The 22,352-nt window shown below is 58.7% G+C and overlaps 1 protein-coding gene across 2 annotated transcripts in view; it reads right to left on the bottom strand.

The window, feature by feature from the left end:
- Positions 1-633: 633 nt before the first annotated feature.
- CNTN2 (contactin 2) overlaps positions 634-22,352 on the bottom strand; it is a 32,829-nt gene continuing 11,110 nt past the window's right edge. For both annotated transcript variants that reach the window (XM_025421117.3, XM_049107016.1), the window contains exons 3-23: positions 19,625-19,769; positions 19,316-19,491; positions 19,056-19,151; positions 18,499-18,708; positions 18,112-18,211; positions 16,508-16,683; positions 15,950-16,086; positions 15,367-15,496; positions 13,831-13,981; positions 13,577-13,704; positions 12,874-13,049; positions 12,231-12,351; positions 11,576-11,734; positions 11,019-11,168; positions 8,888-8,958; positions 7,938-8,172; positions 7,362-7,474; positions 6,243-6,429; positions 5,796-5,908; positions 5,216-5,384; positions 634-4,787 (exon numbers count right to left, since the gene is read on the bottom strand). In XM_025421117.3, coding sequence (XP_025276902.3) covers positions 4,678-4,787; positions 5,216-5,384; positions 5,796-5,908; positions 6,243-6,429; positions 7,362-7,474; positions 7,938-8,172; positions 8,888-8,958; positions 11,019-11,168; positions 11,576-11,734; positions 12,231-12,351; positions 12,874-13,049; positions 13,577-13,704; positions 13,831-13,981; positions 15,367-15,496; positions 15,950-16,086; positions 16,508-16,683; positions 18,112-18,211; positions 18,499-18,708; positions 19,056-19,151; positions 19,316-19,491; positions 19,625-19,769 — 3,053 coding nt within the window. In that variant the 3' untranslated portion in view covers positions 634-4,677. The remainder of the gene's footprint in view (positions 4,788-5,215; positions 5,385-5,795; positions 5,909-6,242; positions 6,430-7,361; positions 7,475-7,937; positions 8,173-8,887; positions 8,959-11,018; positions 11,169-11,575; positions 11,735-12,230; positions 12,352-12,873; positions 13,050-13,576; positions 13,705-13,830; positions 13,982-15,366; positions 15,497-15,949; positions 16,087-16,507; positions 16,684-18,111; positions 18,212-18,498; positions 18,709-19,055; positions 19,152-19,315; positions 19,492-19,624; positions 19,770-22,352) is intronic.

The raw sequence follows: 22,352 nt of genomic DNA, 5'->3' as shown, positions 1-22,352 counted from the left end.
CGGCTGCTGAGCACAAGGGGCAGCGCTTCCGCTTGCGTTGGCCCCCTCCCCCGACAGGCCGTGCAGCCCAGTTGGCACGGAGCCCTGCCTGCGTTGCGCCAAAAGGCTGGACCATTTGCAGGGCTGTGCAGGTGTGTCACTCAGATGCAAGGGAAGCTTGAGTGTCTGCATGCAGGAGAGAACCCTGCAGCTGCCGAATGCCAGCAGGAATTCACATCCTCTTGGCTGCAGAGAAGCGCCTTCTTGCTAGGTGGGGGTCATTGTGTCCCTGCAGGGGGAAGGCTTCCTTTGGGTACCGCTGACTCACTGCTGTCACATACCTTAAAAACCAGGGAAGCCCAGAGCAGTCCCATGGCAGGAGCACTGTTGACACCACTGTGTTGGGTAAAGCCCGCGCAGGATAGTAAGCTGCCTGCTTGTGCTCTGCTTAGGCCTGCCTTAAAGTCTCTCAGCCTCATTCTTCCCCCTCCCAGACCTGCACCAGGCAGTAAGGACTGTGTGCTGTGCCTTCTTTCTAGCTGACTGCATGGAGGGGGGCTGGGAACATTGGTGACAAGCTTGGGTTAGGGAACAGGACAGGACGTGCGATCTAGCCTGAAGAAAACACCCACAGCAGGTGCCAGCTGCCCCAGCTTGTCGAGAAATCAACTTTATTTAAGAACTGCCTGCTACCAGAGTCAATAAATAACTACCATTACAAGAAGTACAAGAGAGACGAACAATAGGCCAGTGGGAGTGGTTCCATTTCAACAAAAAGAGGGTCAAGTCAGGGGTTTGATGGAGCCCTAGCCCTTGCCCAGCCGCGAGCCTGAGCTCTGCAGACCCTGGATGGGGTTGGGTAAGTAGGAGTCTGGGGCCCAAGGAAGGGTGCACCCCATCGAAGGGTGCTAGGCTATCTGGGGCTCTGGGCAAAGTTACCTGGCCTATTTCCCCCCCTTTCCACTTTCATTATCCTGCCTTCCCAAAGCCTAGGACCATATATACAGCTACCAGGCACCTCTTTCCATGGAGCTTTTAGAAGTCCCTTAAAAATGCCACCCAATCCCTCACACCGCTCCAGGAGCCTCTCGGGCCACCTCTTTCATCCCAGGACGAAGCCCAGCTTGGGACTGAGCTGGGGAAATAGGTTTGAGGATACCACTAGCCCTCCTGTTGGCAGTCACATTCTGAGCCAGGAAGAGAAAAGAGCCCTCCAGGTGGGGAGGAGTTGAAAAGAGTGAAACATCCTTAGCCATCCTTGGGTTCTGGCCCAGAGGAGCCTCCGTGGCCCCTGGTGCTGCCCAGAGGCAGTGCCTGCCACGAAAGAATGCCTGAGGCGAGCCTTCCCCTTTGTGACAGTGACTGTGGTCACTACCCCTGCAGGAAAGGGCCACAGTGGAAAGAGCTCCAAGACTCTTCTGTGCCGATCACAGTCGCAGCCCTGGAAGGACACTCCACGGTGTCTCCGCACCCCTCCAGACTTCCCCGAGCCTAGACCCCAGACCAACAGCTTGAGTCAGAATTCCCCAGAGGTCCCTAGAAAAGCAGCCTCTCTCAGTCACTCGTCCTGGGCTCTCATCGCAGTTCTTCCTGATGTCTGACCTCAGGTTCATGTTATTTATCCAAAGAAAAAGGGCCTCTCCTCACAGCCTTTCTGTTCCCTGGCCCATCTCTTTCGACAGCCTGGATGGAAGTGGATAACCTGACCTTGCTGGACCCCGAGAGACCCCCGTCTGGAGGGCACTCCTGTCTCCCTGAGGGCGAGGTATACATTGAGACTGTTAGAGTGACTAGGACCAAGTAGCCAAGCCCGGGGGGTGGGGGGTGGGGGTAGGGGGGTGGGCAGAGGGCCCTGTAGGCCGAGCCCAACTGTACCCAAATGAACACAGCCATGGTGGCTCTTGGCCCTGAGGCGGTGTCTGCGGGCTGTCTCCCTACCTAGCCCTCAAGGCACTTGCTGGCCACTAAGCTGTGGGTGTTTCCCTTGTCACCTCCCCGGGGGCTCGGTGTATGAGAGAGGAGAGCTGCAGAATTGAGTACTGGCCACAGCAGGGGTGAAAATCAGAGGCCCCGGGAAGGGGGTCTCCAGCCTGCAGGCAAGCTCCTGCACAAGCCACCTCGACCAGAAGCTACTCTGTTCTCTGTTGCAGATGCCTGCGTGTCCTCCAGTCGCCCACTGTCTCGCTAAACCTTAATCGGCCCTCTGCCCGAGGTGGTAGGCTGCAGGAGCATGAGTTTTCCTATAGCTCTGCGTCCCCCAGACAAGTTCTGGTTAGGTTTTCCCGGGCTGAGTGCTCCTGGTTGAAAGCCTTTGTAGGTTTTCCAGAGGGTCTGCCTGCCTCCCCTTTGCCAAGGGGCCTCATTGGAACTAAGATCCTTAGTCATGAGCACCTTTCGCCTCAAGCTTAGATTCCTCAGCCTCCAGCTGCACGGGTTAGGTCCCCACCAGTTAGGTCCTGCGCCGCACCGGGTCATCCTTCGAGCCCCAGCACCCAGACACCCGTCCTCTTGCCTCCCCTGCTGCAGCCCAAAGCAATGAAGAAAGACTCAGCTAACCCTTGGAAGAAGGGGTTTTCTCCTTGTTTTGTTTTTCCCCTCAGCATCCCCTTTCTGATAGAGGTGGGGACTGGCCGGATCCCAGCCACGGGGCATGCCAGGAAAGGTGCTAGACCCTTTGGGAGTCTCTGTGTCCACAGGGTGGTCACTTAGCTGAGCCCCCAGCACCTCGCACGGAGGGACGGCTAGGAACAGGTGAGGAGGGGGTGGTCAGTGGTCCCAGGGAGGCAGTCCCGGGACAGGAGCGGAGTGGTGGGTGCAGCAGTGGCCCAGAGAAGTGGTGTGAGCTGACATTTTAAAAAAATTGTAGCGGGTAAACATCAACGTAAACCTGCCCAGGAAAACAGAGCAGGACTGAAAAGTTAAAAACCTGTAACAAAATAGAGCTCTAACTGTAAACTACAGAAGCCAGGCTCTGGGATCCTCCGCGGGCCTGTCCCTTACAAGATGCCTGTCCAGCTGCTCCCATCTGTGAAGGGCCCCACGTCAGAGCACAGGCTTTGGGGTGTCCTGGTTGTGCCACCACTGCTGCCTGGATTTGGGGAATCCCTGTCCCTGTGTTAGCTCCTTATCTTGGAGCAAGGGTAGAGGCGGCAGGGGGCTTCAAGCCAGCCCCGCGTTTAGAGGGCCCGGCAGAAGCTGTAGGCTTAGAAGGCCAAGGCCCAGCGTCTCCTGGCATTGGCTCACGTCTTGGGCTGGGACCCAGCCACGCCCATCACCCCATGACCACCCACCTGGACTTCTTAAAGCAGAGTTTTCATGGCCCACTGCCCTTCTTAAGACCTTCTTAACCAGGCTGCGGCCATTTCAGCACCTCCCCCTTCCTCTGGACACAGCCCGGAATAGGAAGGTAGGACGGGCTGTGCGGCCTTGGGAAGTCCCTCACCCCTCCATTTCCTCATCCGTCAAGTGAGGGGCTGAGGCGAGTTGAGCTCGGAAGCCTCCTCTAGCTCTCAGGCCCCGGGACTGGTGATGGGCCCAGAGCACGTGGTTTGTTAATGCCTTTTTCTCCTGGGGAAATGCAAAATGGCCAGGGCAGCCGGGGGTCAGGTCTTGCCCGGCGGCCCAGAGTATTCCTGGGAGCAGGCAGGGCCACACAGAGCCCTTCGAGGAAGACTCCCGACCCCAGAACGCACAGAACTGATGCCGCCTTATGTCCCCGGCTTGAGCGCGTTCGTGCTGGATGGCGGTCCGGGGCCTGCAGGCTGAGCTGCAGGAAGAGCGTGGGCCCGTGAGCCTCGCCTCCTGTCTCCTGCCCACACCCTGGAGGGACCGTGCAGGAGGGATCTTGGTGGGGTGGGGGGCCTCCCCAAGATAAGCCCTTTAGTCATGCAGCCACCGATGGTGGCTTCTGTCACTCTGGGGGCGACAGGGTCAGGTTGGCAGTGTTGGCTAAGAGGGCAGCGTCCCCCCATTGGGACTGTGCCTCAGGCCAAGTCTGGTGCCCCTTCCTAGTAGGGGTCCCAGCTTCGCAACCCCTTTGAGTTCCTGCCCTCAGCAGTCTGGGGTTATCATCCCCCAAAGTTGGAGGGGCTCAGGCTCCTGACCTCGGACTTAGGGGCACCAGTTTTCAGCCACCTGGGTCGGTGGCAGGGGCCTTGGGGAGTTATGGAGGACAGTGTCAGGGTGCAGCTGTGCGGAGGGGAGTTCTTGCTCTTGGGTGTGGCCCTATCCTCAGACTGAGGGATGCTGACGTGTCTGCTTTGTCCTGCTGCAGCCCACTGGTGCCCGTGTTCCCACGGGGCCGGGCACTCTGCTCTTGGGCCAGAGGCCGTCCGCAGTCCCGGAGCGCCACCTCCTCCGTGCAGACACGGGTCACATCCCCTCTTCCCACGGGCCTGTTTCCTCCCGTCCAGGCGGCCTAGAGGCCCCAGGCACAGGGTTCAGTATCATCATGGAAGTTACCGCCTGGCGTCCTTTGATTTAAAGAAGAAAAAAATATCCTTGCGTGGGTTCTATCCTGTGGCAGAATAGGAAATATCCTACCTCCTACAAAAGGGCACTGTTTGCAACAGGTACTGGAAGCCAGCCATTCCCAGGCAGGTGTGGGGCCACCTTGGCGTCAGGAAGGGACCAGGGCCAGCTGGCTGTGTCCATTAGAGGCGGGTGTCTGGTGGCGGCAGGGAGGGAGGGGCGCCGAGGTCAGAGCCCCAGGTAGCCCGCGAGGAGCAGCATCACCACCGGCGGGGAGAGGATGGCGCTGGGGTGCGGGGCCGGGCTGACTGCCGAGTTCTCCACCATCATGCTCGTGCCTGAAAGCGGCAGGTGCAAAAGTGAGGCTGTGTCCGCTGGGCGTGGGGCCTGCCACCGCCCCACCCTCAGGACAGGACCCAGACCTTGGCCGAAGAGACCTGGGAGCGCGGCTTCAGGGCTGGGAGGTGTTCTCCGCCCTGCTCCTATAGCATTTTGTAAGACCTTTGCTTCCACAGTCTTGAGACTGACCTTGCACCCCGTGAAAGGAGCAGCCCCCTCTGCCCGGCCCTCGAGGACGTTTGGGGGCTGTGCAGTGGGTGGCGGCAAGGGCAGTCCCAGGACTAGTTACACGTGGTTCCTGCCTACCTTCCCCTTCCCCCTGGGGGTCTGGCTCAGTTGGGGTTGGTTTGGGTGGGAATAGCTCCTCCAGGCAGCATCTGGATGGACCCTGATGCTCCTGGGGGATAAGGTGGGGGAGAGACAGCACCTCCATTCCTCACGATGTGGACTTCTGCTGGGATGCCGTCCCCTCCAGGCCCTGTGGTCCGGATCTGCACCAGGGCATGGCCAATGTCTTCAGGAACTGCGATGTCTATCCAGTTCCTGCTGGTCAGGTGCAGTGTGGGGGTCGGGTGTAAGTCATTCTGGTAGAGCATCTGTGGGGAGGAGGTTGGCCTGAGGTCGAGTCCACTTACACCTGCTGGTTGTTCTCCTTCCCCAGCTCTGGGTGCTGGTAGGTGTGCATCTGCTGCGGGTCCTTACCTTTCCTGTCTTCTGCTGCCCAGGGCCAGGCTCTTGAACAAGCTCCTCATTGATGGGAGGAAAGCTTGCAAGCAGCTGGACCGTCTCTGCAGACTCCTTAGGCTGCAAGGACCCTCAGACTACCACCTAGTCCCACACCGCCCCCTCGAGCCCCGCCTCCCCGCAGCCCTACCTTCTGCCCCCATTCTCGTGTCTCTTTTACGTCTGACTCAGAGCACTCTTGCTCTGCACGGCAGCTCCCTGTGTCCACTGGCAAGAGATCAGCTGTGCCCTACCCTTCACTGCCTCGGGGATCCCTTCCTCACCTTATAGCCAGTGACTGCAGACTCATTTCGGAAAGGAACCACAGGATCCCACTTGATACTAAGTGTGGAGCTTGAGAAAGTCCAGGAGATGTTGTCAGGAGGTCGCTGTGGAGCTGCGGGAGAAGGGAGAAAATCGGGAAATATTTCAAATGTTCCTCACCAGCCACCCCCCTTGCCTTAGCTGGTCTTTATCAAGGTGTCCGCCTACAGCGTTACACCCAGAGCGTCCTAACACAGCTGCCTAAGAAACAAAGCACATGAAAATCCAAAGGCTGGAGAAGGGGGAGGTGCTCCAGAGGCCACGACTCCTACTCACTCCCCATTTTCATTAGCCTGGCTGCCCTGCTTCGGTCCAGCCCGGGCCTTGTGGGCTAGGATGTCTGTCTCATCGCCGGGGGGGGGAAGGGTGGTCCCAGAGTTGCTCCCACCCCCGGCAGACAGACTCACGGGGCTTCATGGTGGTGGCATTGGCAGAAGGGCTGGTAGGCCCAGTGCCCGCCCGGTTGTAGGCCCGGATGGTCACATGGTACTTAGTGTCGGGGTGCAGGCCAGTGACTCGGGCACTGGTGTCTAGCCCTGCTGTCCTCACTCGGTCAGCGGCTGCTTCTTTGTCCCCAGCTTTCCAGTAGCGGATCTGAAGGGGGCAGGGGGGAGCCTAGGGTCAGCAGCCAAGGTCACACCTCAGGGTGGCCCTGGCCCCCCACGTTCTGTCCCTCTCTTGCTCGCTCTGGTCTTCGTGACTCCCTGTCTGGTCTCAGAACCCAGACACCAGGTCACAGGCTCCCAGAGGGGACAGAGTGAGCTGCTGCTGCTTTATTGGCGTCTAGCAGCAAGCCCCATCTGAGGGGCGCGCTCAGGACTTGAGTGGAATGAGGTAGTGTGTGGGCAGGGTTGGGCACGGACCCCAGGACCCCAACCCGGTTTAATCCTCTCAGGAAATCCGGGCGAGGAGTGAGGGCGGTGCTGAAGGATGTGAGCCACGCTCATGCTGGCAGCCCGATAAATACACAAACCATCGTCCCGCTAAGGCCTGTTAACTATGCGTCCAGCTCAAGGGCAGCTTGGTGTTATCCGGCAGCGGGGCTTGGCTGCCCCCCCTCCCCCCGGCTCAGCCCCAGAGCTAACGATCCTGGAATGGAACGCACCACGTCACCTGCACGCCCCCCGATGCTTCTCCCTTACCAGTGACCTCTCTTGCTCTCCGGTCGTGCCCTTCCTACGGCTCTCTGCCCACTCCATCTGGAATGCCTGGGGGCTCAGAGCTCAGCCCCGAAACCCCTGGGCCCGCGTTCCCAGGGTAGGATGACCAACAAGTGCAAAGAGGGGGCCCTGCTTTCCTCTGGGGGCTCAGGCTGCCAGGCTGCCTGCACTTTGGCCTGAAAGGGGCAGGCCGTGTCCCTTCCGGACCCCGCTCCTCCTGCCCCGGGGCTCCCACAGCATCCAGGGCTGGCTCTAGGCGGATGGCGGGAGTTGCCATGTCAGTGAATGATCCCAGGAGGAATGACGAGTGAGCTGTCAGGTGTCCCCTGCCCCCCTTCCTTGCCCAGGTCCCAGGGCAGTGCTCACCTCATACCCCAGGAGGATGCCATTCATGTCCTGCTGCACGGGTTCCCAGGTCACGTTCATCTCTGAGGATGACACCCCCTTGGCCCAGACCTTGGTAGGGGCCACCCTGGGCTCTGGGGACCGATAACAGAATGGGTTTGGGTTCCCTGGGCCTCCCTGTGTCCTGCAGAGAAGCCACCAACTGGGACCTCCCTTCCTTAGGATTTTTCTTTTCTTTTCTCTCTTTTAAAGATTTTACTTATTTGAGAGCGAGCGAGAGAGAACACAAGTGGGGGGAGGAGCACACCCCCGCTGAGCGGGGAGCCCTGAGAGTGACCCTGGCGAGGCAGACAAGGGACTGAGCCTCGCAGGCACCCCTTGCTTAGGAATTTCAAGAGCCCAGGGCCCAGGATGAGGGTCCTTTTGGGGCTCCCACAACATCCCCAGGCTCCCTTCTTTTCTCTCCCCAGAGCCTCCCTCCGGCCTGCCCCGGGGAGCCAGGGCCAGGGACAAGGCCGGTGCCCTCTCGGCCCCCTCGAGGCCCTGCGCACCCCCACCCCCACCCCCACCCCCGCCCCGGGCGCCGCGGCCGCCCACCTTCCTCCGCCGAGTGCACCAGCGCCGTGAGGCTCTCGGGCCCGTCCCCGCGGCGGTTGTAGCTGCGGATCTTGACCTCGAAGGGCGTGTAGGGCCGCACGCTGTCGTTGCTGTAGACGAAGTGCTGGGCGTCGGCGCCGGGCACCCGGGCGGTCTGCCAGCCGGAGCCGCCCTGCCTGCGGAAGGACAGCAGGTAGCCGAAGCCGTCTCCGTTCTGGTACTCCCGGGGCACGGGCTGCGGGCGAGAGCGGGGCGTGGGCGGGCGGCCGAGCCCTGCCCGCCCCGCCTGGGCCTCCCCCAGCCACCCCCCGGCCCCGGGAGCTGGGGGGGAGGGCAGCCCGGGGGGGGGGGGGAGCTGGGGGAGGGCAGCCTGGGGGGAGGGGAGCTGGGGGGGAGGGGGGCGCTGGGGGAGGGCAGCCTGGGGGGTGGAGGGGGGCGCTGGGGTAGGGCAGCCTGGGGGGAGGGCAGCCCGGGGGGGGGGGAGGGGAGCTGGGGGAGGAGGGGGCGCTGGGGGAGGGCAGCCGGAGGGGGGAGCTGGGGGGGAGGGGGCGCTGGGGGAGGGCAGCCTGGGGGGAGGGGAGCTGGGGGGGAGGGGGCGCTGGGGGAGGGCAGCCCGGGGGGAGGAGAGCTGGGGGGAGGGGGCGCTGGGGGAGGGCAGCCCCGTGGGGGTGGAACAGGGGGAGGAGGGGGCGCTGGGGGAGGGCAGCCGGGGGGGAGAGCTGGGGGGAGGGGGGCGCTGGGGGAGGGCAGCCCAGGGGGTCGGGGGGTGGGGGGGTGCCTCAGCTGCTTTCACCCTGCAGTGGGGGAGGAGTGAATGCCGCCCCCACCCTGCCCCACAGTCAGCCCGCAGCTGCTCTCTCTGGGTCCTCTCTAGCGCTGGGCAAACCTGGAGGTGAGCCTAGACATGTGGGGCCAGGACTGGTCCGTCCAGAGACCTAGAGGCAGCTTACCGTCCAGTTGAGGATGAGCTCTCCAGGGGCTCCACCCCCTCCGCTGAGTCCTGAGGGCGCCACTGAGGGGGCTGTCAGGGCCAAGGGACACAGATGTGGCTTGTGACCCGCGTGGCAGGGCAGCAGCCTGTTCCCGGGCAACAGACTAGGCCGGGGACACCCCTTCAAACTGGTCCTACTTCTGTCCTCCAGCCGCCCTCCGGATGTGGGCTCTGGAGTCCAGATCTGAGTGGAGCCCACCTCTGCCACTTACTAGCTGTGTGTCCCTGGGCAAGTCGCGTCACCTCTCTGAGCCTAATTCCCCTCTCTGTAAGAGGAGCCTGATAATGTTTCTCTCAAAGGGCTGCAAGAATAAGGTCAAACACGGCGGTGCCTGGCTCATGTGCCGGTCCCTGCTCTGTGATCATACATGGTCCCTACATGGTCCCTACATGATCTTTGTCTTCTTCTCTCCTGTCAGTTTAAATAACACAGACCAACTCCAGTTTGCTCTAAAATGAGGGGAATAAGTAATCTGGAATTGCAGTTAATGCAAAAAACATTTCTTTTAGGTTGCAGGGGGTTTATTATTATTTTTCTTATTGTAGCAGATTTAATTTCCTAATTATCTCTATGTTCAGCAAGGCTGATATTAAAACAAGACTATTTAATTAGATCATGAATCTGGCAGGGGGTAACTTGGCTGAAGATCAAAATAGTTCTACAGAGAATCCAGCGATGGGAAACTCACCACGTGATACTGATGCCAGTAGTTGAGGGCCTCGTAGTGCGAGGGGTGCTATTGCCCATGTGATCCCGAGAGGTGGGCATTCCTATCACCCTTGTCAAGTGGAAAGACCAAGGCCCAGAGCAGTTAAGTGACTTGCCTAAGGTCACACAGCTGGTAAATGATACCGTTCAAATTTGAACTCAACTCTTCCGATTTCAAAGCCCGTCATCTTTCTTCTGCATCACAGCTGTCTTTTGCTCACCAACTCCACGGACACCAGAATGAAAGAGGCTGCTCCCCACCCCTCATTTGTCTCTCCTAAGAAGTTCAACCACAGAAGCTGCTCTTTCTGGAATTCCTTACCCAGGAGAGGTACTGGTTAAAAATATTGACTGACTGGAGAGTTGGCCTGGAGCATATGGGAAACCATGTTTAAGGGGCATGGGAAGGCGGCCCTTGACTACACATCCAGAGGGGCAAGCCCATGGGCGGGGAAGGGGAGATGGGGGTCCTGAGTCCATCCAGTTGCCCTTCTCAGGACCCCACAGCTCCCGTTCTGGACCTTCAGCTGTGAATCTCCCAGGGTGAGCAGGTGCCTCTCCTGGCTTCTGTCCCCATCCTTCCCCACTCAGGGTGTGTGACACCTACCTGCCCAGTCCACCTGCTCTCAGAGAAACTATCTTGGGCAGCCCGGGTGGCCCTGCGGTTTAGCACCGCCTTCACCCCAGGGTGTGATCCTGGAGTCTCGGGATCGAGTCCCACATTGGCTCCCTGCACGGGGCCTGCTTCTCCCTCTGCCTGTGTCTCTGCCTCTCTCTCTCTCTCTCTCTCTCTGTGTGTGTGTGTGTCTCTCATGAATAAATAAAATCTTAAAAAAAAAAAAGGCAGGAAAAGTGTTATTAAAAAAAAAAAAGAAACTATCTTGGATTTAGAGACACTGTTTCCCTGCACAAACTCACCCCTTCCTCATTAACTGATTTCAGGAGCTCAGGCACTACCAGGGAGGACATCTGCCCATCACCCCACGGTCCTGGGTTCAAGGCCAGGCTCTGCCAATATGACCCTTCTCTTCTCCAGACTTTGATTTTTCCATTAAAAAATAAAAAAAGAAGTTTTATTTTGGGATAATCATACAGTCACGTGCAGTTGTAAAGTTAGCCCATTTTTCTTTAAATGCGGCATTTGGACTAGAGGGTTCTTCCAGCCTTGACAGGCCCAAGCTGTGGCCCAGCGCAGTGTGTTGTGTGGTGCAGTGGCCCTGCCCTGCCTCTGTCCCTTTCTCATCTGTTTTGTTAGAGTCCGAAACCTGGTGGGCAGGGTTGGGACTCCCATAATTGGGGTTCCTCCTCTGGGGTTCCCTTTCAGGATGGCTGGGGTCTGTGCCCTGATAGTTATTCTCTGTGGGACTCCCAGGACTCTGACCTGCTTCCTTGGTCCGGATTTTGCTAGAGGGCCCGCTGGGCTCCCCGGTGCCCAGGATGTTGCTGGCTACGACCCGGAACTCGTAGTCCATCCAGGGCGTGAGGCCCAGCACCTGGGCAGTCTCGGCGTTGCCCTCGATGTTGGCGGGATCTGCAAGGGACCTGGAGTGGGTGCGCTGGCACGCGTTAGTGTAGATACGGGCGGGGCTGGGCCTGACTCACCTCGGTGCATCCAGCCCTCAGGGCGGTACCTGCTACATACTCGGTGCTCAACAACACCTTTTAGAATGACGGGGAAACTAGTAGACTTTCCTGCCCGGGGGCCTCTGTTGATGCTCAGTGCATCAGTGGGGGCCCCAGAAATGGTCTGTCAATCTCCCAGGGCACGGACTGAGTGCTTCTTCTCCAGCTCTTTTTCTACTCTCGTTGTCCATGTGACCACCTTCCCCGATGGCCTGGGAGCTCCCTGCAGGCAGAGGACCTAAACTTGCCCCTCTTTGAAGCTCCAGGCTCAGCCAGGCCTTATCAGCACTGACCTGGGTGGAGCCTCACACTTACTGGTCCGAACCTGCTTCCACTTCCCTGCAGGTGGAGTGCGGGCTTGCAGGGTGTACTTGGCAATGGGGCTGTGGTTGTCGAAGCCTCGGCTCCAGCTGAGCTGGACGGTGGTGTCGCCAATGTTCCTCACCACTACGCCTCCTGGGGGACCTGGGGGACCTGCACCAGGGGGTCAGAGCACAGTGAGTCAGAATGGGGCAGCTGAAATTTGAGCCAATCTCCTCCAGGCTGGCATGGGCTGCTGCAGTACCCAGAGGGCAGCTGAGGGTGCAGTAAACACTCATGGGGTGGGAGGCCAGGCATGGGGCAGGTGGGTTGGGAGGTCGGGGAGATGTGTCCAAGGTTGGAGGGGCTCACAGAGGCCTTCACGTAGAGATGTGTATAGATTTCCCAGCACCAGGCTTTGAAACCTTCTGGCCCCAGCAGAGTTCTCCCGTCTTGGGAGGTAGATTTTTAAAATTATGGCTTTGGGGGAGGAATATTCTATTCATTTAGGACCTTCAAAAAACCACAGGATAAGTTGGGCTCTGGTACTTAGAGGCCCTTCTCTCTCAGAAGTCCTTCCCCAGAAGGGAGTTAGGGAGCAAAGGCCAGATTAGGGGCCAGCTGGCCTCTGATGGAGTTGGGGCAGGGGTGGGGTGGGAAACCCCATCACCTCGGACCAGGACTGTGGCCTCCTTGGATGCACTGTCCACCACTGTCTGGGCCATGCACGTGTACTTCCCGCCGTGGCGCAGCTGGGCATTCAGGATGGTTAGATCCCCAACTGTCTCCTTCTGCACATGGGGACAGGAGGTGGGGGACAGGTCAGTGGAAGGGGCCCTGGCTGGTGCAGCGAGCCATGAGACACGAGGCAGGGCCCGGAGTCCCCTGCTCCATTATGTCCATGGAGCCCTCAACATCTTGGTGCTTCTATCTGTTTAGTGGGGGGAATCAGCTCCCCCCCCAACTTAGTACCGTGGGACTTTGTCATGGAAGACAGTCCCCATGGTACGAGTTGGTGATATCATTTGCACTGAGGTCAGGACGGCAAGAACAGCAGTGGGGAGGGAGTCTTCCTGGGCACCTGGCATTCGGGGTTTGTCCCTAACCCTCTCCTAAATGCGTGGTCTTCAGGGGGAAGCCAGGGAGCTGCCTGTCTAAGGGAGGGTGTTCTAAATCCACGGATGCGCTTGGCATATGTGGCATTCCTGAGGGATGGGGAAGGGCTCTGGGGTGGTAATGGTTAAGGATGTCTTGGGTCCCCTGTCTGTCCAGAAGAAGGGAGGGGCCATGGGTTGTCTGGCTTTAGGCCTTACCGCGCTGGCCCTTCGGTAGTGACCCCCAGGCTTATCAAAGTCGATGGGGAAGTCATCCAGGGTCCAGATGAAGGTGAGGTCCATGGTGGGGTCGTGGGAGGCGTGGCACTGCAGGGTCAGGCTATCTCCCAAGTTGATGTCCGCACTGGAGGGGGCTAGAGTGATCTTGGTTGCATCTGCCAAGCAAAACAACATCCCTGGGTGGATGGGGGAGGAGAGAGGCCCAGGCAGGGGCAGCGGGGCAGGGTGAGAGGGTTTGTCCTAAGCCCCAGGAAAGAGAATAAGGTGGATGGCCAACAGGATCTCGACCTCCCAGCAGCCTCACGAGTGTGTGAGAGGGAGGCAGGAGTAGATTCTGGAGGGTGGTAAGGAGGTGGTCCCAAACAAAGTCCGGTCCTGGAGTAGCCTCAAAGCCAGACTAGGAGGGATGCCTGGGTGGCTCAGGGGTTGAGCGTCTGCTTTCAGCTGAAGGCGTGATCCCCGAGTTCCGGGATCAAGTCCCACAACGGGCTCCACCCAGGGAGCCTGCTTCTCCCTCTGCCTGTGTCTCTGCCTCTCTCTGTGTCTCTCATGAATAAATAAAAATATTTAGGAAAAAAAACCAGACTAGGGGGAAAGTGGGAACAAAGAACAGGGGGACAAGGACGGATCGGCACCCTGTGGTGGCTGAGCCCCCTGCCCTCCACAAAGCCAAGCCCCTCACCTCGCACAGACAGGATGCCCGTGCTATTGGCTTTCCCCATGAAATTCTCAGCAAAGCAGGTGTATTTGCCTTCATCTGACCGACTGATGTTTCTTATGATCAAGGTGCCATCTGGAGTTACAGTCACTCTGCAGCAAGGAGAAAGCAGGTCTGGCCAACCGAGGGTCACACTGTTGTCATCAGGGGAAGGGGACTCGCCTTCATGGTGGATGAGGAGGAGTGGGGACCGCTCCGGGTGGAGTCGGGGTTTGTACCTGCTGCTGTTGACCAAAATCTCAGTGCCTTTGCTCCAGAGCACCACGGCCTTCGGAGCTGCCCGGGGCTGGCAGGGGATGGCGATCTCTCCCCCGCGGGCCGCAGGGATCAGGCGCTTTACAGGGTTCAGCCTGAAGTCGGGGGCCAGTGCTGGAAGGAAAGGGGAGTGCCCTGCTGTCACCCAGGGAGTCCTAACGGTGCCCCTTGCCCTTAGTGAAGATAGCACCTGGCTCCATGCCACACACTCGACGCACCCTCCCAGGCCAGTCTGTGAGTGCCGCCCGGCAGCACCACTGCCACCACACACCCAGAGCCCACCCCCTTCCCACCACCCCCGACCCAGCTGCCACCATGGTGGTCTAGGCCACCAAATCTCCTGCAGAACACTGGAAAAAGCACCCTACTCAGTCTTTCTGTTTTTGCACTTTCTACAATCTCCTCCACCCAGCAGCCTGGCATAACTTTTAAGAACCTTAACCACACACTCAGGACGAAGTCCAACTCTTCACAAACGCTCACAAATACAACCCCACCTCTCCACTCCCCACTCATGCCACTCTTCTTCATTTATTATGCTCCAATCACTTGAGCCATTTTCTGTCCTTTGAGAATGCCAAGGTTTTTCCTGCCTCAGGGCCTTTGCACCTGCCATACATTTCGCTTAAAAAATCCCTCAGATCTTTACATGGCTGGCTCCTTGTTAACACTCAGGTCACACTCCAGATGTGACTTCCTCAAAGAGATCTCCCCTGCCCCCCTTCCTACCACTCTGCTGGATCTTCTTTATATTTTCTTATTATTGTCCAAAATTATTTAATTACTGTTTTTGTGATTGTCCCTCTTCCCCCACCCTGGATTGTAAGATACTTGAAGACAGAGACCTTATCTGTCATGTTCACTCTGTAGGAGGTGCTGAGTAAATACCGTTTGAATGGATGAATAAATGAGTCGTAGTTAAGCTCACTACAACTTGATGAGGTAGGTGCCAATACAGCCATTTTACAGATGAGAAAACCAAGGCCCCATGAGCTCAAGCCACATAACTAAGAACAGTAGCATCAGCTCACATTTACTGGGCACCTGTTCAGTGATGAGCAGGTCCTCCATGTTTACCTCCACCTCATTTATTCTTCCAAACAGCAGCACAAGGGCAGGACTATTGTTGCCCACATTTTATAAATCAAGAAACTGAGACACAAAGAGATCAAATTGCCAAAGGTCACATAGCTGAAGGGGCTGGTTTAAACACAAATCTAGTTGATTTGGTTTCCAATGACACTAGCCCCGTCGTGTTCACTGCAGCAAACACTTTAATCATGCCAGACTTGGTACAAGCCAGAGACCCCGTCTTCTAGAAGCTCTCAATCTAGTGTCTCCTCTCCTTTCTGAAATCCCTCTGTTCTACTCAGAAGCCACTGGAAAACTAAGGGAAGCCATCCGTGTGCATGTGCATGTTTGGAAACGCTGCAGTTCAGAACTCTTAAAGCCCGTCACTGCGTGTTCTTGCGGATGCCCCTGCCTCCCTGGGCCCGTACCTTGCACGGCCAGCTCAGCGCTGGCGTAGATGGTGCCGTGTTTGTTCTCTGCCACGCACTGGTACATGCCGGAGTCCTCCAGGCTCAGCTTAGAGAACCGCAGATCCCCAGCCAGCACCTCTACGCGAGACTGTGCAGAAGAGAGCAGGGGAGGGGCGCAAGGAGTGCTGGAAGGGTGGGGGCAGTGGAGATTCCGGGGTGCCTTTCCTCCACGGAGGGTGCTCATGTGCCCAGTCCCTTCTCTGACCTCCCGGAATCCTAGGACTCAAGTTCCCCAGGCCCCTGCGTCTCAGCACACTGAAGCCCGAGGAACAAGGTCCCTACTCAGGACCACACAGTGGTTTTGTGACTGAGTTGTGCCTGGACCCAGGCCTCTGGAATCTCCAGCCGGAACTTATCCAGGCGACCAGCCTGTGGCCAGGAGAATCTGGGGTGGAAAGATGCACCTAGAACCTACCACCCCATGGAGCCCTCATGGTCCCAGAGAGGCTGCCGATGGTACGGCGTCGTGAGGAAGTCTGGAAGGTGAGGGAACCAGGTGAGCAGAGGACAGGTGATGTGTGGGAAGCCCCAGATCTCCTACCTGGGAGGTCAGAGGCTCCCCGTTCCGCAGCCAGCGCACTGTGGGCCGGGGCTTGCCCGCTGCTGCGCAGCCCCAGCGCAGGTTGGAACCGATGTCAGCCTCCATGTCTGAGATCACCTTGAGCCACTCGGGCTGAGCTGGGGGAGCAAGGGAGAGAAGGCCGGGGATGAGCTGGGGGGAGCCGCCCGCTGCCCACGCCCCAGGCTTGCAGGGCTACCGTTCCTGCGGCGGCCAGCAGAGGGCGCCCTCGGCATCCCGGGAAAGGGTCGGGTCGGGGTGGGGGGAGGGGGACAGCAGGCTGGAGAGAGTTGGCACTTTGTGCGGCTGTGCCAGCGGCTGTTTTAGCAAATTAAATCATCCCAAGGCCTTCCACGTGCTTTCTGCAGCCCCGAGGGAAGCCCCAAGCTGGCCACGGCGCTCGCCTCCTCTGTTCCCATCCCCAGTGCAATCCTGAGCAAGAAATCCTAAGCAAGGGGCCACCCAGTGCCCTCCCTGACTTCTGGATCTGCTTCCTCAGGGACCAGGGTGAAGCAGGGTGAGGGGTGTCCCAGCTCATACCCTGCACGATGATGCGGCCCTGGACAGTGTCGCGGCCCTTGGAGTTCTCTGCCTCACACTCATAGGTGCCTTCGTCCTCGAAGCTGATGCTGGGTATCTGCAGGGTGGGCTCCGCTGTGGCCCACTGGGGGGACAAGGAGCCGTCCACTTTGCGCCACTTGATCTGGGGGACGGGGCTGGCAGAGGAAACAAAGCCAGAGCAGGTGGGCTGCGCTAGGCAGACACCCCTGCACCTGCGGCACCCCTGCACCCCTGCACGCAGAATCATGCCATTCCGCCCTCCAGACTTGTGGGGCAGGTGGGGATGGGGAGGAGGGCGGGGACTCTGACTCAGGGTCTGGGAGGGGACAGAGAGAGAGAGGAAAGAGAGGAGGGCAGGTCTCTCCCAAGTAGGCTCAGAGCACGGGCAGGGAAGAGGCAAGAGGTAGGGTTCTTCCACTTCCCTCTCCCTGCAATACCTGTGACACCAGTGAACTTCCCTGGTGTCTGTACCCTGAAGCTGGCTGGCCCTCCTGGCCCCCACCCTGCACTGGCCACCATGCCTCTTCTGGGACTGCACTCCCCAGCAGTGGCCTGTGACCTGGGGCTATATGGGTTCCCCTCTCCCTCTTCCCCAACAGGGCCTCCTCACCTTTACTTTGCAAAAGGGCTCTGGTTATTAGTAATTTGTGTGCTAAAATGGACTAAGTTATCAGTGAGTCTGAAAGGGTTAACATATTAACTTTCCATGTGCTTTCATTTAAAAAAAAAAAAATAGACTCTATGCCCAGCATGGAGCCCAACATGGGACTCAAACCCAGGACCCCAAGATCAAGACCTGAGCTGAGATCAAGAGTTGGGCGCTTAATAGACTGAGCTACCCAGGCAACCCCCCACCATATGGTTTAAATATGAATTTTCTGGAAGCCCAATAACTTTTCACAGAGCAGAGGGATCTCCTGGGTAACTGCAGGAGAAATGAGGGAAGAGGGGACTGATGTACAAATCATATTGTCCTACAGACATTTGCTGAGCACCTGCTAGTTGCTTAGCCCTGTTCCAACGAGTCTTTCTCTGGGAGAGCAGGATTTCAATGGAGTTTTTTTTTTAAAAAAAAGAACTGTTAGTATGCATAGAACACTTAATAAATGCCAGGCACCATTCTAGGCACATCACATGTATTAACCCACTTAATCCTCATAACAATCCTATGATGCAGGTACTATGTATGGTTATTACCATGTACAAATCAGGACGCAGAGCCACACAGAGGTTACGTAGTTCACCCATGGCTTCACCATGGCAGGCAGCCAGTGACAGAACTGGGATTTGAACCAGGCAGGCCTGGTTGGGGCTCGTGCATGGCACTACCTGTCTCCAGCCTGAGGTGTTGCATAAATTGCCTGAGCCTGTCCCGCATTGCTGGGAGCACCCAGTATGTGTCAGGCCGCTGGCGTGCACGATGCTTCACTCAGAGAGACAATGCTCAGTGAGCAGTGCTCACTACCCTCTGTGGGGCCAACACTCTGCTAGACCCTGCCTGCCCTCTCCCTGGGGTCACCTGTGCCCCCGAGAGGCTCTGACAGGCTGTGCCCTGGCCTGCCCCTCCCACCTCCACCACTCACTTCCCAAAGGCGAAGCACTCCAGGGTGACCTGCTGCCCTACCAGCGCATAGGTCTCTGCTGGGAACCGAGCCTTGATGCTGGGTGCGAAGAGCCTGGTATCTGGGGAGAGGGATTTTGAAGATCAGATGCAAATGGTTGCAGGCCGGGTGCTCCAGTGCTTAGGATCTGGGCACAGCTCAGAGCAGACTCTCTCCGGATCCCTGTTCCCCCGGGGGACCTGGGCGAGCTTCTGGGGCCCTGCGGCCAGAGGATCCAGGGGTCCAAGCCCCAGAGCCTGGGCTCCACAAGCCGCTCTTCACAACCTCCAGGGGGAACCGTCTTTTCCCAGTGTCCTGTGACCCTCTCAACTCTCTCCTCCCCTCCGCGTCCCCAGAGCAGACCCTGACCTTCGGCAGCCAGGTTGAGCTGAGCGAACTTGCTGAAGACGCTTTTGGTGGAGAAGTCCATGTGGCTGGTGGCCAGGCAGGAGTAGTTGCCCAGGTCCGAGGCGTTGGTCCGGGCGATGTACAGGTTCCCTGTGGTCTGCGACACGAAGTGACGCCCGTCCGTCGGGATGAAGTTGGGGAACTCGTTGAGGAGCCAGCGGTAGGACAGGCCTAGGAGATGTGGGGCGTCTGAGGGAACCACGGGGTGCTGGGCCCACAGGGCGACTGTGCGGGCCCCTCAGGGTGCTGGGGGGTCTCTAGACCTGGTCCCCGGAGTCCCGGGCTCTGATCTGGTGCTGAGGGGAGACTGAGAAGAGAGACGTGGCTTTCCTTCCGCCCTCGGGTGTGGGTGGGGGACAAGCTCCGGGCCTGAAGGCGGAGCAGGGCACAGCCACAGAATGACAGGCCCACCAAGGAAACACAAACCTAGCTGGGGACCTGGGGATCCGTGCTTCCAAGGCTCGCCCGCTGCCCTTGACTCCATCCCCCAGGGACCGGCCGGCCTGTGCCCTGTGTACCTGGGTAGTGCGCGGGCGGGTTACAGGGCAACATCACGCCCCAGCCTTCGTGGGTTTTCACGGGGTCTCGCTCCTCCTTGGAGAACTCCTGCAGAACTGGAGGGAAGGACGAGGGCTCGGGCACAGCCCTCCAAGCTGGGGGGCGCTCCCCAGTTGAGCCGCCACGGGAGTGATCCCCTGCCCTTGCCGGACACCCTTCCCAGGCCCTGTCCCCTCCCTGAAGCATCCTGCCCCCCCCCCCGCCCCTCCATGGGTCTCACAGCCGAAGCGGAGGACAGCCTCCCTGCTGACAACGGTGCCCACGGGGTTGGAGGCCAGGCACTGGTAGACGCCGGCGTCCTGCGCCTTGCTGGGGTTCAGGATGACCAGGTTGCCCCCCACCAGCTGGTGGCGAGAACCCGGTGCCAGCTTCATCTCGGTGCCGTTCATTTTCCACCTGCAGCGGGGGGTGGAGGAGGGGAACCTCCTGAGTCCCGCTTGGCTGCACCCGGCCTGGGGACGGGCCGCTGTGACGAGGGGCTGCCCAGGGCCTCCGGCACCCACCACGGCACCCGTCACGGGGCTCTCACCTGTAGGTAGCTGGAGGGCTGGCCCGGGCGCGGCATGCCAGTGTCACCTTCTCCTCGGTGGATTCCTCTGGGAACAGCAGACCAAGGGGCTGATCTTCAAAGACCGGCCCGAAGGTGGCTGGGGATCCCCGGGGTGAACTGCGAGCTGTGGATGGGGGCAAGAGCAGAGGCCTCAGGGTCCAGGCCCCAGGAGGGCCGTGCCGTCGACACGAATGCTCTGCCCTGATGGAAAGACGCCGTTCTCGGCGCTGACCAATACTGTAGCCGCGAGCCACGTGCTCTCAAGGCCTTGAAGTGTGGCGAGTGCAACTGAGGAACCCAAGTTTAAATTTTATCTAATTTTTATTGATTAGAACTTGAATTTCAGCAGGTGGGGTAGACCCCGGGTGGCCAAGGTTAGTTGAGTCAATCACCCATCCTACACTCAGGTACTGAGCACCTGAGCACCCAGCGCAGTACACCTGGCACTGGGCTAGACTGGGTTGCAAAAATGAATGAGACACGGTCCTTCTTCCTCAAGGGGCCTGCAGTCCAGGGAGGGACAGGACAAGGTGGTGAGAGCTGTAAAAGCAGCTGAAGTTATAGAGGCAGGGGCCCTCGGGGTGGAAGCAGCCCATCTGCAGGGTGTGAGAGGCCTGGGAAGTCAGGGGCTAAAGAGGCGGAGAGAGGATGTGTGTCCCGGGGACCTGATGCTCCTTCTGTGCTGACAACAAGCGCTTCAGCCTTTGGCCCTTTAATAGCTGTTACAGAGCCCTTCTGAGCCTCAACATCTTCACCTGTGAAATGGAAAGACTATGAGCTCATCTCCCAGGCTCTGTAGGAGGGTTCAGTCTGGCACAGGGCGTATGATCTGAGAATCTCTGTGGGACCCAAGCATGGGGTGGGGTGGAGGCTAGGGGAAGAGGGAAGGCTTGATGGTGGGGGGAGGATGTGCAAGTTGCTTTAGGGGCATTTGTGTACGATTCCAGTGTGACAGGTTGAGAAAGAGAGGCCCAGGAAATGGAATGACATCGCTCGTGGTCACCAGGCAAGTCTGTGGCACACGCAGGCCTAGACCAAGATCTCCTAAGTTTGCTGAGCAAATGGGTATTACTTGCGCAAATGGAGTTTTCATGTCAGGCCCCCTCCCAGGGTGGAAGCCTCTTCCTCCATGCACCATTGTTCAGTCTCACCAGGGCAGGGGACACTGAGGCACAGAGGGAAGTGTTTCACACCTGGCTTTCCCACGGGGGTAGGGAGCAGTCTCTGTTCACTGATGCACAGGGCCGGTCAGGTTTTGCCTTTGTGGTGGCAGTCGGGAGCAGGGCCACCCCTAATTGGCTCCTACCCCTCAATGCAGCTGATTTCAGGCCCTCCTTGGTGGGTTGTGGGAGGTGGGGTCCCCATTAACCAGTTTGTGCCTCCTCTCCCAACGCATCCAGCTGTCAGCCCTGTTCCAGCTGAGGCCCAGCCCTGGACCCCGGGGAACGAGGGCAGCTGTTAAGCATCTCTCAGAATGAGGAAGGAGGCAGGGCTCCCTGAAATGGCATCCCCCATCGCCCTCCCCACTACCCATCACTAGCCCTCGCTGCCGCCCCAGGCCTCAGAGGTGGCGATGGATGGCGCCAGCATCATCTCGGCTGGAGAGCCCTGCTTAATCCCAAGTTAATGATAGTGGTGGAGGGTAGGGACTCCTGCCCCAGCTGGGACTGCCAGGACTGGAGGGGGGTGGGGTGGGGGCAGCCAGCCTGCTGGGAACCACCTTATATAATAGCCGCTTCCAGTAACTCTGTGGGGACGGTGGGGGGCAGGGGAGTGGGCCTGGGGCACACAGAGCCTCTAGGACTGGACTGGTTTGCTTCCTGCAGAAGCTTTGTCCTCTGCTCTCAGCCACATAGGCGCCCTCAGTGCAATATCCATACCCTCACCTACACATGCTTCCTTTACGCACACCCCCCCCATAAGCTACTCCTGTAGTCAGATACACGTTTATGCACGCAGCTGTTCCCATGCACATTCAGCTACAAATGTCCGCATGTGCTTATTTATACACTTTCACGCAGTCATCCTAATGAAACAGGTGCTATTTATTGAGCACTTACTCTTTGTCGGATGCCAGGCTCCATACCTCTTCTCCTAACCCCTTTACAGGAAGGCACCACCATTCCCTCATTTCCCTAATGTGGAAACTGAGATGTAGGAAAGTTCAATAACTTGCCTCAAATCACACGGTGGGGAGAAGCAGATCGAAGGATCTGGACCCTGGCCAGCCTCACCCATAGCCAGTGTCCTCAGCCACAGTGGCCACGATTCTTCGCCTGGGTTCCCGCCAGAGCCAGCCACCAGAGGCCCCCACCGCACCCTAGAGGTGGTGCATCAGGATGCCGCGGGGGCACCCCCAAGGGCAGCTGGGGCCAGGAGCCATCGCTCTTGCTGGAAGGCTTTCCGTGCACATCTGTCATCCCCCCGCATGTAGCACCCGGTCCACGCAACAACTCGCTGGCATTGCCACCCTCTTAAACATCCACAAACACACTCACATTCACCCCACACCTTCCTCTGAGGCTGCAGTCATACCCACTGAACACACACACACACACTCGCATGAGCTCCTGAGCAAGGCCACCCCTCCTTGCTGCCCCTGTCCTACATCCTCTCTGATTCTGACCCCCTGTTCTGGCAACTCTGCTCCCCTAACCACGGGGGGGGGGGTGGTGCAGCTGGAGGCTTCAGAGGAAGGGGCTAGAGA

Source organism: Canis lupus, chromosome 38, assembly GCF_003254725.2.
Source record: "Canis lupus dingo isolate Sandy chromosome 38, ASM325472v2, whole genome shotgun sequence".
NCBI classification, from domain to species: Eukaryota; Metazoa; Chordata; class Mammalia; order Carnivora; family Canidae; genus Canis; species Canis lupus.
Note: the sequence above shows the minus strand (reverse complement) of the source record. Positions and strands in the feature narration are given on the sequence as shown.